General features: G+C 47.6%; 2 protein-coding genes across 2 annotated transcripts in view; both read right to left on the bottom strand.

Annotated features, from left to right (window-relative positions):
- Positions 1-16,412, bottom strand: part of GLUL (glutamate-ammonia ligase) — a 328,058-nt gene that overhangs the window by 218,914 nt on the left and 92,732 nt on the right. The window lies entirely within an intron of this gene.
- On the bottom strand, positions 9,229-15,092 carry RGS16 (regulator of G protein signaling 16). Its single transcript, XM_050766544.1, has 5 exons — positions 14,858-15,092; positions 13,867-13,977; positions 13,056-13,120; positions 12,602-12,768; positions 9,229-11,137 (listed from the first exon to the last, which is right to left on the bottom strand). Exons 1-5 carry the CDS (start codon positions 14,899-14,901, stop codon positions 10,916-10,918), a joined length of 609 nt encoding a protein of 202 aa, XP_050622501.1. The 5' UTR covers positions 14,902-15,092; the 3' UTR covers positions 9,229-10,915.

The following is a 16,412-nucleotide window of genomic DNA, read 5'->3' as shown; positions in this document are numbered from 1 at the left end:
GCACAGGCTCACTCTGGCAGCAGGAGCCAAGCTTCTGCTTGTATACCTTCTGGAGCAAAGCAATGGCCACTTTCTGTCTGCTGATGAGGGATGTGATGCCCCGGGTCATGTCACTCACCTCTCAGTCTTGCAGTCTTTCAGGTGGCAGCAGCCAACTCCGTCCATCACTCTTTCATCCTTTCTTTGTCATTGCAAATTCTGGCCTTCTTGGAACAAAGGAATGGAAAGTAAACAATATTGAGCACCTGTTGTGTGCCAGACACAATGCTTTACCTGCAGCATGATCCCAGTTAACCCCTGACAATCTTGTTGATTATGAAACTCAGGCTCACAGAAGCCAAGTAAGCCGAAAGCCCAAGCCCTGTCACCTGCCTCAGCTCACTCAATTCACAACTCTGAGGTAGTGCGGCTTCCTCAGAAGGGCACTGGACTGGCAGTCTGGAGACCCGATCCTACAGCCAGCTCTGTGGCTGCTTAGCTGAGTGACCTCAGGCATGTGATTTAACCATGTCAGGCCTCAGTTCTCTCCTGTAACTTGGTTTTGAAGGTTCCTTTCTGCTCTACAAGTTCTGTTCTTGACTATCTTCCTAGCACTGAGCTGTGTACTGTGTACTTACTGCTGCAGTGGAAAGTATTTCTATCCCCAAAGAATACCCAGCCTTGCTGGGGAGACAAAGCTCTGAGACTTGTGAACAGCGAGTAGTGGGTGGTCACTTGACGACCGGCTGGGTCGCCATCCAGGCCTGGGGCCTCTACCAACCCTTATACACTAGGGACTCCCAGGCCTCGCTCTCTAACCCCAGCCTCTCTGCTGAGCTTTAGACCTACAAATCTCGAATATGTGTCAAATGGAAACACTCATCTTTTCCTAAATCTGCCCCTCCTCCCATTTATCCCATCTCTACAAATGGCACCTCCACCTGGAGGCCATCCCTCATCCTCATCCCAACACCAAGTCTCTTGCTTTCATCTGCAAAGGGATGACCAGTCGAGTCCTTGTCATCATTTACAGCAAGAAACTGATGACTTGCTTCCTAGCTCCTCATCCATTATTCCACCCTGCATCATTGACTCACCATCATTTTCAGGACAAAGTTCAAAATCCTTAACCCATTATTCATTTAATTAATACTTCTTGGACAGGTGCGGTGGCTCACGCCTGTAATCCCAGCACTTTGGGAGGCTGAGGCAGGCAGATCACCTGAGTTCGGGAGTTCAAGACTGCGTCTCTACTAAAAATACAAAAAGTAGCCAGGCGTGGTGTCAGGCACCTGTAATCCCAGCTACTGGGGAGACTGAGGCAGGAGAACTGCTTGAACCCGGGAGGTGGAAGTTGAAGTGAGCCAAGATAGCACTACTACACTCCAGCCTGGACGACAGAGCAAGACTCCATCTCAAAAAAAAGAAAAGAAACTTACTGAGCACTGACTATGTTATCAGTGACTATTCTGTATGTCTGGCATAGAGTGATTTACCGCACCAGTTCCTCATAGAGTTCTTCTTGGAGTTTGCATTTTAATAGGGAGAAATAGATAATAAACAGTTGAAAAACCCAACATAACATGATTTCAGGTTGTAATACAGTCCCTGCCTGTCCCTACTCCTCATGGGTATCATCAGTGCTACCCTCCAGTTCCCCATCACATTATGTCACATGCTTCTACCTCTACATCTTGGCCTACGCTGCTTTGCTACCAGAGCTAATGATGGTAGTAAGAGTGATGAAGATGTGGATGGTTCTGTTAATAGTGACAAACATTTACATAGCTCTTTAATATGGTCCAGGGACTGTTCTGAATACTTCATATATGTATTAAATTGTTTAATCTTATCCTTATGACGTCAGTACTATTTTTGTCCCCATTTTGCAGATGAGAAAACTGAAGCATAAAGTGGTTAAGCAACTTGCTCTAAGGATTTGATCTGTATCACTGAACATCACAGAGAAACAGCTTGTCCCCATTCTTTTTTTTTTTTTTTTTTTTTTGAGACGGAGTCTTACTCTGTCACCCAGGCTGGAATGCAGTGGCACAATCTTGGCTCACTGCAAGCTCTGCCTCCCGGGTTCAAGCAATTCTCCTGCCTCAGCCTCCTGAGTAGCTGGGATTATGGGCGCCCACCACCACGCCCAGCTAATTTTTGTATTTTCAGTAGAGATGGGGTTTCACCATGTTGGTCAGGCTGGTCTCGAACTCCCGACCTCATGATCCACCTGCCTCAGCCTCCCAAAGTGCTAGGATTACAGGTGTGAGTTTTTTGAGACGAAATTTTGCTCTGTCACCCAGGGTGGAGTGCAATGGTGTGATCTTGGCTCACCACAACCTCTGCCTCCCAGGTTCAAGTGATTCTCGTGCCCCAGCCTCCCAAGTAGCTGGGATTATAGGCATGAGCAACCATACCTGGCTAATTTTTGTATTTTTAGTAGAAACAGAGTTTCACCATATTGGCCACGCTGGTCTCGAACTCCTGACCTCAAGTGATCCACCCGCCTCGGCCTCCCAAGGTTCTGGGATTACAGGTGTGACCCACCGTGCCCAGCCCCTGCCCCCATTCTTACTGAAGCCAGATAATGAACAAAATAAGTAAATCATGTAGCGTATCGTAGGTAACAAATCTACAGAAAATAACAAGGTAGAATAAGGAGGATTAAAAGTGCCAGGATGGGGATTGTGATTTTAAACAAAGCAGTCGGGAAAGATCTTGTTCAGAAGGTAACATTTGAGCAAAGACTTGAGAAGGATGCAGCAACAGCTTATGAAGATGTCTGCATCAAGAACACAGCAGTCAGAGGCAACAGTAAGCACACGGGTCCTGAGGAGGGAGCATGCCTGGTGGGAACAAGCAGCAGCAAGGAGGCCAGTGAGGCTGGAGCAGAGTGAGGGAAGGGAGATGACAAGCAGAGGTTCAGGTCATGCGCGACCTTAGGGCCCATTGTGAGGCTTTTGGCTTCTATGCTAAACAACATGGAAGCCATTGGAGTATTGGAGTAGAAAAGTAACATGATCTCCATTGCTTTTTTTTTTTAGAGGATCATTATCAGTCCTGTGCTGAGAAGAACCTGGGGATTGAAAGCAAAGGGAGAAGTCAGAAAATCCGTTAGAAGGAAATTGCAGTAATCCAACTGAGAGTCAATGGTGGCCCAGACCAGGGTGGTAGCATAGAGGTAACAGTGGATGTTAGTTTGTCCTGAACAGATGATTTGGTAAAAACTCCTGGAGAATGCTGACCCTTCTGGTCATAATGACATATGTTAAAGTCTAGTGAGCAGAACGAGACCTGCAGTGAAACCAAGGCAAATGTATTACCAACTACAGCGAGGGAGAACTCATCCTTTTTTTTTTTTTTTTTTTTTTTTTTTTTTTTTGAGATGGAGTCTTGCACTGTCACCCAGGCTGGAGTGCAGTGGCATAATCTTGGCTCACTGCAGCTGCCGCCTCCTGGGTTCAAGTGATTCTCCTGCCTCAGCCTCCCGAGTAGCTGGAATTACAGGTGTCTGCCACCACGCCCAGATAATTTTTTTGTATTTTTAGTAGAGACAGGGTTTCATCATGTTGGCCAGGCTGGTCTCAAACTCCTGACCTCGTGATTCGCCCACTTCAGCCTCCCAAAGTGCTGGGATTACAGGCGTGAACCACTGCGCCCAGCTTCTTCTACTTTTTTTTTTTTTTAAAGTGACATGATCTTGCTGTGCAGATCATTCATATAGCTGGTACATTCATATAGCTCACTGCAACCTCAACTTCCTGGGCTCAAGTGAACCTCCTGCCTCAGCCTCCCGAGTAAGGCATGCACCACCACGCCCGGCTAATTTTTTAATTTTTTTCTAGAGATGGGCTCTCACTGTGTTGCCCAGGCTGATTTTGAACTCCTGGCTTCAAGCAATCCTCCAGCTTTGTGCTCCCAAAGCACTGAGATTATAGATGTGAGCCATTGCACCCAGCTCCAGGATATCTTCTAAAAGGGAATTAGGATACTTATTATAGGGTTTGAGCTTTTGGTCAGGTGATTTGGGGAAGGGTTTAAGGAAATAGAGATTTGTTCTCAACTGGGTGGTGTCAGGAAGCAGAAACACTTCGGTGCCTTCATTATGATCATCTAGGAATCAGAAGGAACAAAGTGTAGCTAGCACTGTCACTGCTGAAGAAAAAACAGTGGCTCATGTTACCCAGGAGAGGGGGTGTTGGTTACTTTTATGGTGGTACGGCATCTTTTCTTCGCTTAGTGTTCAGTCCTCATCAAGAAGTGGCCTTATTTTTGTCTTGTTCCGCTGTAGTCATGGGACAACATCATCTACTTATTGTTGGCATTCTGCAAAATTGTTTTGTTCCATGGGAGCCAGGAGTATCGAGGAGGGGGGTGCCCCAAGAGACAGATGGAGTCTGACAACTGTCCTGGCAGAAGGAGAGATCAGTCTGTCCACAAGGAGACCCCAGTCGCTGCTGGGTTCAGAGGCCCAGACTCTGAAGACAGAATCACCAAGAACAAAGAGACTCCTCCCAGCAGCGGATGTGAATTCCAGTCTGGGAACCTGCAGAGAGAAACCAAGGCCAAGGTGAAATGTAAGGATAGCTTCCCCCTTCCTTCTAGCTCCCTTCTTCCCACACTCAAGATGTTAGAATTAAGCAATGTTCTTAACCTTTTCTTCCTTTGACAAGAAAGATCCCTGAGACTGCAGAGATTTTCTCTAAGCTTAGGAAAAAATTGCATTTTACTTACCAAAAGCCCTTCTTGGATCTTAGTGAGAAGACAATAGGGTCGAATTGATCACTGCGCTCCAACCTGGGTGACAGAATGAGATCCTGTCTCGAAAAGAAGAAAGAAAGAGAGAAAAGAAAGAAAAAAAGAAAAGAAAAGAAAGAAGGAAGGAAGAGAGAGAGAGAGAGAAAGAAAGAAAGAAAGAAAGAAAGAAAGAAAGAAAGAAAGAAAGAAAGAAAGAAAGAGAAAGAAAGAAAGATTACACTGATGTTCTCACATCAGTAATATGAGAATGGTTTGGAATCGTTTGATGTTATGTAGCAATGGCTAACTGATACAGCTACTTGCTAGCTCTTTGAATTTGGGCAATTTACTTAAACTTTCTAGGCTTTGATTTCTGTGTCTATAAAATAAGGATGATAATAATAGTAGCTAACTTATAGGAGTATCATGAGGATTACAGAAATTAACATATGTGAAGGTCTTAGAACAGTGCCTGCCACATACAAGCAGCTACCATTTTTTGAACACTTACTTCTAAGTGCTATGATAAATATTTTTCCTAAATGTTCTCATTGTCATCACAAAAGTCCTATGAAGACAATATTATTGTTATTCACATTTTACGGGAAAAAGTGAGGCTTTGAGAAATTGAGTAATGTGCTGCAGTTTACTCAGCTGATAATAGCGGATGTGGAACTTAATTCAATTGCCTAACTTCCAAGCCTGCTGACTCCATGATTAGGTTATCCCACGCTGCCTGTGAGGCTGCCCCTTGGAACTGTGAGATTAACTGAGCTAAGGCAATTCTCCTCCCCAGCACGGAACGGTCCCTTAAGTGGCATTCCATTACAAATATAAGATTAATCCACACGTTGTTGCTTTTCTCAAATATTAAATTAAATCATTCTCCAGGTTACAGATCAAAACTTGAAAACCACCAACATTGTAAATCAAGAAACATCTTTTCTAAATGATGGGGACTCCAACTCCATTATCCAGCACCTAACCGCTGTATATCTCTTACCCTTAGGAACACACCTCTGTTACGTAAATTTCAAATCTTTCTTTTCTTCCTTAAAGCAATTTGAATATAACTGGACCAATTTAAAGGATTCATGACAGCAAATTATTTTGCAGTCAGCAAGGCAATAGGCCCTGACACTTTTTTTTTTTTAACTGGAGTTTTGCTCTTGTTGTGCCAGGCGCAATGGCGTGATCTCGGCTCACTGCAACCTCTGCCTCCTGGGTTCAAGCAACTCTCCTGCCTCAGCCTCCCAAGTAGCTGGGATTACAGGTGCGTGCCACCATGCCCAGCTAATTTTTTGTATTTTTAGTAGAAACGGGGTTTCACCATGTTAGCCAGGCTGGTCTCGAACTCCTGACCTCAGGTGATCTGCCCGCCTCAGACTCCCAAAGTGCTGGGATTACAGGCCTGAGCCTCCACGCCCAGCCCCCGACACCTTTTTTCTCTCTTCTCTACAGCTTCCATTTTTAAAAGTAATTTCATCCCTATAAACTAAAGAATCTCGGTTTAATTCCTATACCTGCTGGGCTGTCTTAGTAGTGATATTAATAATTCTCATTTCTATTAAAATTTCACATGTTTATTAAAATGCATTAATAAATAAAACTACAGTAAAACAACTTAAAGCCATTGGATGTATAATTCCAAAGGAAGAAGCCGAACTTTAAAAGCTTGCATTGCCTGGAATGGCCACAGTGAGGCAGTAGAAGGTGAGAGACAAGCGGCCTTGCACAGTCAGAGGGCACATATTTGAAAACAGCGTTGGCTGACCTGGTTTGCAGGAATCCCATGGTCCCTGTAATACCCTGGCTTGCTTAATGCCTCCAGCCTTCCATTTCTTTATCTGAAATTCTGGAATCCTGTAAACGTCAGATGAAATATGGTATTGAAGCAGCTAAAAAAAAAAAAGTAGATTTAGAATCCTGAGTTCAAATTCTGATCCTGCCATTTTATTCAAAAAGTCAAAAGACTTTTTGACTTGACTAATGCCTACTGTATACAAATTACTGTACTAAGTACTGGGAATCAGATAATAATAATAGCCAGTAGTCATGAGGCATCAACATTGTGCCGCACACTTTTATTTCATTCAGTGTTCCCAGTGAAGCTTACTCTTATTATCCTCATTTTACAGCTGAGGGGACTGAAGCTGAGGCTTAAGCAACTTTCCAAGGTGAATGTCCGGGATTCCAACCCAACATTCTGACTCCACAGCTGGGACTGAAGAACCGCTTTGCTGTACTCTCTTCTGCCCCATCTCACCAAGGTGAATAATATGACCCTGACCTTGAAGAGCTCAGTTTAATAGGAGAGCAAGGGCCATGAAGAAGGAAGTTATGGAGGAATGCCATACGTGCTACAATCAAAGTAAGAACAGTGTGTCTTAGTATCATGCAAGTTGGGAGCAATTAATTCTGTACGTCTCTGGACATCTTGGAAGGCTTCACTGAGGAGGTGATGTTTTTGCTGGATTTTGAAAGTTGGCATTCTCCTCCTCATGCCTCAACCCCCAATTTTTTCTAAAAAAGAGGAGAAAGAGGTGTTCTAAGCAGACAGAACAGCATGTGTAGCCACACACACACAAAGAAAAAAAAAAGAGAGAAGGAAAAAGCCTGAGCGTGAAGGCCGTCCAGGCAGAAGATACGTCTGGAGAGGGACTTGGGTCAGGTCAGAGACTCCCTTGTGTGTCAGGATTAAAGCTGGACTTTATCTTAGAGTCAAAAGTGAACCACTGAAGGGTTTTAACGTAGCCACAAAGTGCTCAGACCTGTGCTTTACAGCTGAAGACTGGCACAGTGTGGAAAATGAACCAGCGCAGGGAGAGGCTGGGGTAAGGAGACGCGGTGGGAAATTGCGGTATCCCAGATTGGAGAGGATGAGAGAGTCCTCTAAGGAAGCCTCGGTGAGCCTGTGGAGAAGCTGGACCCATTGGGTCTGAGGGATTTCGATGTACTCAATACATGCATGTTAAAGGCATAAAGATGGAAGGAAAGTAGTAAGAAAGGGTGAGTGTTAGTACCTCCCTATCTTCCTAGGTCCTCTGCTCTTTCTTCCCTTGTCAGTCATATTCCTCCACCCATCTTTCACAGACTGGACTCCCCCATGGCATAACTGAGTTCAGATCCCCACTCTGCCACTCACTGGCTGGCTGCCCCAAGCATGTCCCTCCCTCTCAGAGCTTGTTTCCTTCTCTGGATGATAAAGTGTTCAGACCCACTCCACAGAGCTATTGTAAGAACTAATGGAGGTCAGGGCCTACCACAGTGTTGGTCCCCTTCTTCCTTCCCAGGCCCTTAATTTCAGGATCCTCCCTGGTGTCACCCACAGAATCACTCCATAGATCTGTGCTTAAGACGTGATTCTATAGGGCTTTCTACCCCATGTTCCTGAAGTCTGATCACTTTACTCAGACTATCAGTAGGGAAGAAATAAAGGTCCATGTAAGGTCCAGATCTGTGTATAAACAGATCATTCAACAGAGGAGAAACCATTTTTTTAAGTAGTGGTAATCAGAAAAAAAGGAGAGGGATTCAGTAGGATGAAAAAGGAGAACAGGCAGACAATTGGCAGAGAAAGAACAGACTTTGATCCTTGCCCACCTACCCCCAGGGTCTCACTGTGTCCCCCAGGCTGGAATGCAGTAGAGTGGTCTCAGTTCATGGCAGCTTTGACCTTCCCCACACAAGCCATCCTCCCACCTCAGTCTACCAAGTAGCTGGGACTACAGGCATGTGCCACCACACCCTGCTAATGTTTGACTTTTTGTAGAGACTGGGTTTTGCCATGTTGCCCAGGCTGGTGTTGAGCTCCTGGGCTTAAGTGAGCCACCCTCCTCAGCCTCCCTCTCTCAGTGCTCTCAGGCATGAGCCACCGCGCCTGTCTCCCTATCCCCAAATTCTTTCAAGCACAGCTCAACCCTTATTCCCTCGGCCCACGGAATGGAGCAGCCTCATGTACAGAGTGGCTTCATATACCTCATCTCAGATACTTCTATGAAATTATAAAAGGAATAATAATTTCTTGAATATAAATTACAAAATATTTGTAATTGAATGTAATTACAAATTACTTTTAAAAGTAAAAATCCTACAAAAGTCACCACCTAACTGATGATGTCCTGCTACTTGACCAAGCGGTACTGACCCCTGCACTGTTACAGGTAGAACTGGGAATGGCTCCTGCTGAGTCCCAGCCAGGTGGGCAAAAGACATGAGCTCTGAAATGACAGTGGGTTGAGCCCAGTCCAATCCACACAACAGCCCAGCACAAGTGGGGCCGTCATGAGCTTCAAAAGTCACTGACCACAGTGGCCCTCGCTAGAGCCCATCCCCTTCTCTTGACTCTATTAGGTACCAGGTGAACATCGAGCTCTCCCTGTACTTCTGCCTGTGCCGCGGAAGCTCACTCGCCTGTCCTGTGGAATTCCCAAAAGCCAGCTCCTCCCCAGAGCTCTCCACAACACTTCCCCTTTTCCCCTGACCCGCACAGCATTTGGAGACAGGATGTCATATTTGACTTTTGTTTTTATTTTATAAGAATGTAACATGCTGAAACAGGAAAATGGGGATTGCAAACATCATTCGTATCTAGGAAACCAGCTCCATTTGCCACAATAAATAAATATTTAAACAGTGAGGAGTTCCTGACAGGCTCCAAGAGGTTCCCAGCACATTCAGAGGTAGAGTCTGGTGGAGAGAGGGAGACAGTCAGGCTGAAACCCCTGCTGAGATTCTCCAGTAGAGGCAAACTGAGATTACAATAATAAATAACAAGAGCACCAACAATAACAAAAACAATGTTATGACAATCACACAAAACCAATGATACAATACACTTAAATAATCTCCCGGAGGCGCTCATGGTGCACAGAGAACAATGTTGATGATCCTGGGCCACAAGGGGGCTGCCCTGGGTAATTTACCTCCAGCCCGGGCTCTGCTGCAGGAGTTCCCATTAGGAAATGTTTGTTCGGTGACGCCCTGAGGTGACAAGCAGGTTCTGATTATCCCCAGTCCTGCCCTTCCAAGCAGCCTCTCCCCCCAGCTTCTGCACTCTAAGGGCGCCATGGTCCTGGGCCACCTCTGCCCACTCCAGTGGTTCATCTCATGTCCGCAGGAAAGAAACACGAGGCTCCCCTTCTATCTCGGGGCATCTCTTTCTGCCTGTTCTCATACCACAAAAAAACACTGGCTGGATTTCAGCAGGACTCTCAGGGACTGCCAAGAGATTTGTTTCCTAGGATCCTTTTCTGCCTTGTTCCACACTGCGGGACATGAGAGCTGGAAAAGCCACTCCCCGAGGCCTCCACACTTTCTTCTCCTGGGCCCTGCCTCCAAGAGACAGCACAGAACTCAGAGAGTGCACATCCAGGAAAAGGCCCCTGGGGGGGCCTGCTCACAGGTGGACCCTGTTGCAACACAGGGTCAGGGGCCACCTGCAGGGGGTCACCCAGAACACTGAGGGTGGTTCAAGTGAGCCTCCTTTCAGGGCTCTCCACTGACTTGGAAAGGGCTCACAGGCCAGTGTTTGAGGTATAAATAGCTCGCATGGGGCAAGAGTCACATCAGCTTGCTGGCCTTGACATGACTGCAAGGCTGCACAGACACACAGGAGTGTTACAAGGTACAAGCTAAGGGACTCTGGGCCAGCCCAGAGGCCAGTGAGGAGGGCCAAAGGGGAAGACTCCACACGCAGGGTCCTTTCTGTGCCCAGAACGTCTGGGAATTAGGAAAACAGGATGCGACCAGAGTCAACTGAGCAACAGGCAAAACAGCTGATCTGGGTGTCTTTCCTCCTCTCATTTTCACAGTTCCCTTTATCCACGTTTCCTAAACCACGCTAGAACACTTCCTTCTCCGGTGAGAACGAGAGCCAGTGCTAACCCCGTGCCACCTTTTTTCCCCCACAGAGAGCCCCACCAACCCTCATCATTAGCCCTTATTCACAGGTCCTGGAAGTGGGTGGCCCCTCTCCAGCATGAGTCCCACAGTATCTGAAGGAGAGATTGCTGCTTCCCAAACAGGCTGCTGGAGCGCTTTTTTTTTTTTTTTTTTTTTTTTTTTTTTTTTTTTTTTTTTTTTTTTGTCCTCTTGCACTTGCTTTGCAGAACCTGCCTCCCACACAGGGGCAGCCACCTTGGGGATGGGTGACTCAACCTCTCTTCCCAGCTGGCTTCCTCACTGCCATGGAGACTCAGGTGTGTGAGGGCTCGGCCAGGCTGCAGCTGGACGGAGTGGCGGAGGCGGCTGAGGCTTGGGCAGCCAGGTCCCGGTAAGCGGGTGACTTCAGGAAGCGTGGGTAGGAGTCCTTCTCCATCAGGGTACGTGTCTTCCCTTGAGCTGTGTCAAAGCATGTGGCTGTGACGGTTTGCAGGTTCATCCTAGTCAGCTCGCGGGTCTCATGGTCAATGTTGACCTGCGGGAAGGAGGACACGCACAGGGTGAGTTGGAGAAAAGGGTGGGCATGGCTGAGGGAGGGCCAACGGCAGGCTGGGCATTGGAAAGAGCACCAGATGCTGCATCAGGAAGTGGGGGCTCCTGAATTGATCACTAACTAGCTTTTCAGCTCTGGCCTTGTACCCACATCTGATCCACTGTCTGTCCTCCAATCTCTCAGAATTAACATGAGGATCTATCAATAATTTATACAAACGCAATCCGCTTTCACCCTTTCTTCTACAGCAACCCTGCTTCCAGTTACTGTCGGCTCTCCTGGGATTTGCACCAAGGCCTCCTACCTGGTCTCTCTGCTACCTTACCCCCCACCACCATGGTCTGTTCTCTACCCGGCAGCTACAGTGAGCCTTTAAAAGCCCAACTCAGTTTGGTAGCACCTCTGTTGTCTCCTCATGTCTTTCAGAGGAAGAGCCAAAGGGGTTGCTGGGCCCCTGAGCCCACACCTGGCCATCCGCCTCGTGTCTGACCTCATCTCCTGCTCTTGCCCTGCTCTAAGCACGTCCACTTGCTCATCTGTGACTGTGACAGGCAGGCTCTGGCCATGGCATTTGCTGCTTCCTGTGTTGGAATGTTCTTCCCTCCCTGAATTCTTTCATATCTCTGTTCACATGTCACCATATCAAAGAGCCGCTCCTCATTTCCCTTTACAGAATGGAAAACCTTACCTCCTGCCAGGCCCTGCCTCTGGTACTCCCTCTCTCTCATTTCCTGCTGTAGTTTTATGAGTGCATAGCTCATCACCTGGCATATATTTGTCTAGTTGGTTATTGGCATCTTTCCCCATTCAAATTATAAGTTTCATTAGGGAAGGGACTTTGTTTGGTTCACTGTGACATACACAGTGACTGTAACAGTGTCTTGAATATAATTGGGGCTCAATACACCTTTACAGAATTATGGGGAATCAATCAGCGGTCAGAAAACCAAAATAAGGTACAAAAGTAAGGCATTACTCTTATCTCTCCACCAGGTGGCGCTGTATTCTTTAGCAACTGCAGCTGCCATGCATAGTGGCCGGGAGGGAAGGCAGACAGAAAAATCACAGACTACAGACCTGCAGGCCTCAGGCAGGTCAGCCTGGGGACTGAGCCAGGTTATATAAGGTCCCTGTGCTGACCTTGTCTCCCCAGTTGGTAAGTGTTTTGAGCCTCTAAAAAGGGATGGATTTATAAAGATGGGTATGGATAGAAGCCGAAAAACCTGCCAATCCATCCTGCCCCATCATGAGTCATAGGGTTAAGCACCCAGGAGTGGCACTGAGCCCGGCTTTTCTAGTTTCTGGTCACAGAAGCCCATTCACCCCTGTGCCAAGTAAGGCCCTTCTACTTCTACACCTAGCCTTTCCTCCCCACTAGCCCTCACTCTCAGAGGGGAAGGAGCAGGCAGGGTCGTGAGGATTCACTGGGCATATGGGGGCTCTCACCTCTTTAGGGGCCTCGCTGCAGATGAACTCCTCAAAGATCCGGTGTGCCCTGGAGGCCCGCTTGGTAGCTGATTGGATCTTCCTGAACTCCTCACAGGCCAGCCAGAACTCCAGGTTCTCCTCACTGAACTCCGTCTTGAGGAAAGCGTGGAAAGCAGCCACTCCATCTGGGGTTACAGGAAAGAGGCGGAAACAGGTCAGCCAGAGGGACAGCAGGGAATACAAGAAGAAAGGAAAGCAATTGCACTTAATGGCTCTATTTTTAGAACATAATTTTCTTGAACAAGGACCTGCCTTTGTGTGTTGAATAGAGGCTGGCACACTAGGGGATCATTATTATTATTATTACTACTACTATTATTCTGCCCAGGCTCTCAGCAGTCCTGGAGCTGGTTCCAAAGCACATGGGTATACACGTGCCACCCAGAGACAGACACAAAAGGCTCCTACTCACTTTTACTGCTCAGCAGCAGGTCGAACGACTCTCTCCACCCCAGCACATCTTCTGAGAAGTTTCTACTAAAAGACAAAAAGAAAAAAAAGAGTAAGAAAAAAAAATCAACAAACCAAAGCATAGTACAAATTCTAGCCAGAACTCTGATGGAAAATTGCGTAAAATTCACAGAAAGGCTTGCTTGGTGATTGTTGAAGCTGACACCTCAAACTCCTAGTTGGACTTAGGGTAAGCAGTAATGCTTTCTAGAGGACAATTCGGCAACCAGAAATCAAAGCCAGGGACTCCTTTAGTCTTCAGTTAATATCTCTAAGCCTGTCTCTTCTCTGTCCAAAAATTATTTCAATTCCCCTGACTCTCAAAGATTTGTTTTGTACACCTTCCCAAGGACATAAGGGCCTCATAAATAGAGATTACATCTACACATAACTCCAGAGTTTGGTACAGTTGATAGCCAATATGAAAGGGTTTCTAGGCAAGGTGCATGCTAGAGTCATTAATAAAAACCTCAAGTGGCCTTGGACTCTGTCCTAGCCCTGGATGCGTGTGCAATGAAACCCCAGGTGGGAGAGTCTGGTTAACTAGGCATTCATGCCCTGTGTGCCCTCATCCATGGATGGACTTGGAGCCCTGGAGCCACCTACCCACTCACCCATGAGCCAAGTAGTCATAACAGACCAGCAACAAGTCTCACTAAAATCTCTAGGGAGGCGTTGCCAAGATCCACTTAGTGTGTCCTGGCTTCTCCTTATATTTCCCTCCTTCCCGCTCCCTTCCCTCTCGGAGCCCTGAGCTGGTCAGCAACACTTACTTCTCTTTGCCGTGTTTACTGCCCCACTCGAACTTGCCACTACTCCCAGTATCACAGCCCAGCTCTGATTTGTGAAGAAAGATCCCCAGACGTGTCTTGAACTCTTTGGCTCTGAAAAACAAATCAGGAACATGAAAGGATTCTCATTTGCTCAGCCAGTGTGGAGAGGTTTATGTGTCCCAGAAGAGCTCTGGGTGGTGCCACCCAAAGTTTAGCCTCAAGAGTTCCTGGAAACTCTTGGCTGTTCCCAGGACCCAAATTGTGCTTATCAGCATCATCAACCCCAAAGCAACAAAAGCAATGTTTGAGCTATGCCGTGGTAGACCTTACACTTTCTGGGTAATACACACGCTCATATATGGGCTTTTCCCTAAAGTCACACTGATCTCTCTTCGTGCCTGTTGATTCAGAAAAGAACTCAGCATTCTTTTCAGGAGTATTTCTGAACTGTGGGAAACTGATTCCTGCCTTCATCTTTACGTTTTCCTTCCCAGCCAGTAACGACTGGAAGCTGTTGAGTTGCTCTCTGGAATATGGACACACCCTCAACAGTGGGATCCCCCTGCCCCACCACACCCCACAAAAAAAAAAAAAAAAAAAAAAAATCTCCCTGCCTTCCAGGGGCAGAGGAGGCAATGCCCCTAGCTCTGGTCTGAGGAATGAAAAACAAGTGCTTAAGCAATAGGCAGGCTCAGTTCTGCCTGGAAATGTCAACGTGGCCTTCCTGCAGCCAGGTCTTCAGCAGGTCACCTGAGCACGACTGCAGTTTGTCAGAGGATGGGGATGGCAGCAAGCAGCGGGCCCTTGCTTCCCTTCCCCTTGCTTTCTCCCTGCTCCTGGAATCTAAGCACGTGGCATCAAGTTCGCCTCTACCTCTCTACTTAAGCCTCCAACGCCCCATCCCCGCGCCCACCCAGGTCCCCAGGCCTGCCGCTCCACTCCCTAAGAGTTGGTGGGACTTCCCCCAAGCAGTTGGACAAGCTCCCCTTACCTCTCCAGGCAGGTGGTGGGGAAGGCGGCCAGGGTACGGCACATGGCTGCGGGCGCGGGGCAGCACGTAGCGGGCAGGATGGTGGCAGGCTCCAGGAGGCTCCGCGAGCGCTAGGAAGCAAAGCGCGGTAGCAGGTGCTAATCAACTGGGGTTGGCTTTAGCAGCCTGCAAGCACCCAGACTTCGCGGCCGCTGCTTTAATCCCCTCGGAGGAACGGGGCTGGGCACTGCTGACCAATCGGAGGGCGGGGCTGGACGCTGAGAAGGCGGAGGCGGGGCCCACAGCCAGACTGGGCCGGGCGCAACTTTCGCCGCAGCTGGAGCACGCGGAGCTGCACCCTCCCTCCGGAGGACGCCGCGTGTGGAAGGAGAAGCGGCAAGAGAATTGGCACGGGGATGAGACGTGCACACCCAGTTTCCTAGGGAAAAATACCTGCTGACCTCTAGTAACAACAGGAAACTCACGCAGCGGTGTCGTGTTGCAAGAGTTTCCACGGGGCTGGTGGGTCTGAAAGGCACACAGGGCTTTGATCGCAGGCAAGTCTGAGCCTGCTGGGTCCTGAAGGACAGGCGCACAGGGTGCAAACCTGGCAAAACAGTTTCTAATTATACTGATAAGTACCCTTTACGAGGCTCCTACCCCGATGGACATGGGGCTAAGTAAGATCTTCTTCTTCATCATCATCTCCATTTTATAGTTGAAGAAACCGAGAATCAGAAAGCTAAATAAACTTGCTCAAGATCACAGTTGGAGATGACAGACAAATGGGATAGGGATGAGTATTTTATTGAACACCTACCATGTGCCAGTCACATAACTAAGACTCATATTAAATAACTTGCTCAAAGATGTGCAGCTAGTAGGTGTTGGCTCCAAAATTCAAATGTGAATTTACCATTCTTTTTCCATTGCACCCTCCCCGCTCCCCCCTCTCCCCCGCTCCCCCCTCTCCCCCGCTCCCCCCTCTCCCCTGCCCCACACACACCCGCAAAGGTTAGTAATCCAGTCACAGCTATACCTGTGGACGATCCTGGGTTTAGGTAGTTGCTACCTTAGTGTCTATCTCTGAGATAAAGGTAATAAATACCCTGCCTCTCTCCTCACCTTCCCACAAAGGCATTGGGATTGCTATTAAGAGGCTGCATGTGAGGTTAAGAGTACAGGGTCTAGAGTTAGATTTTCAGGTTTCAAGTCATGGCTCTGCCAGGTGACCTGCTGAAGACCCAGCTGCAGGAAGGCCCCGTTGACTGTTAACTGGCTCTGCCAGTTACTGATGGGAGACTAGGCAAACTGCTTAACCTTTCTATGCCCCCATTTCCTTGTCTCTACGAAGAGAACAACTTATTTCATAAGGTGGTTGTGAGAACTAAAGAAATTAATTCTTAGTTTGAGTTCCTAGGAACCAGACTCAGGTAGACACTTGCATGCAGGAGGTTTACTGGGGAGAGTTATCAGAATTAAGAGGGAGTAAAGGAAGCAGGTCTGGGCAGAGGGAGGAGTTGAAGGCTATGCCATTTCAACAGAGACCCCAGCTGGTTCCAGGGAATGCCCTGAA

Source organism: Macaca thibetana, chromosome 1 (genome assembly GCF_024542745.1).
Source record: "Macaca thibetana thibetana isolate TM-01 chromosome 1, ASM2454274v1, whole genome shotgun sequence".
Lineage (NCBI taxonomy): Eukaryota > Metazoa > Chordata > Mammalia > Primates > Cercopithecidae > Macaca > Macaca thibetana.
The sequence above is the reverse complement of the archived record's forward strand: the minus strand, read 5'-3'. Positions and strand labels throughout refer to the sequence as shown.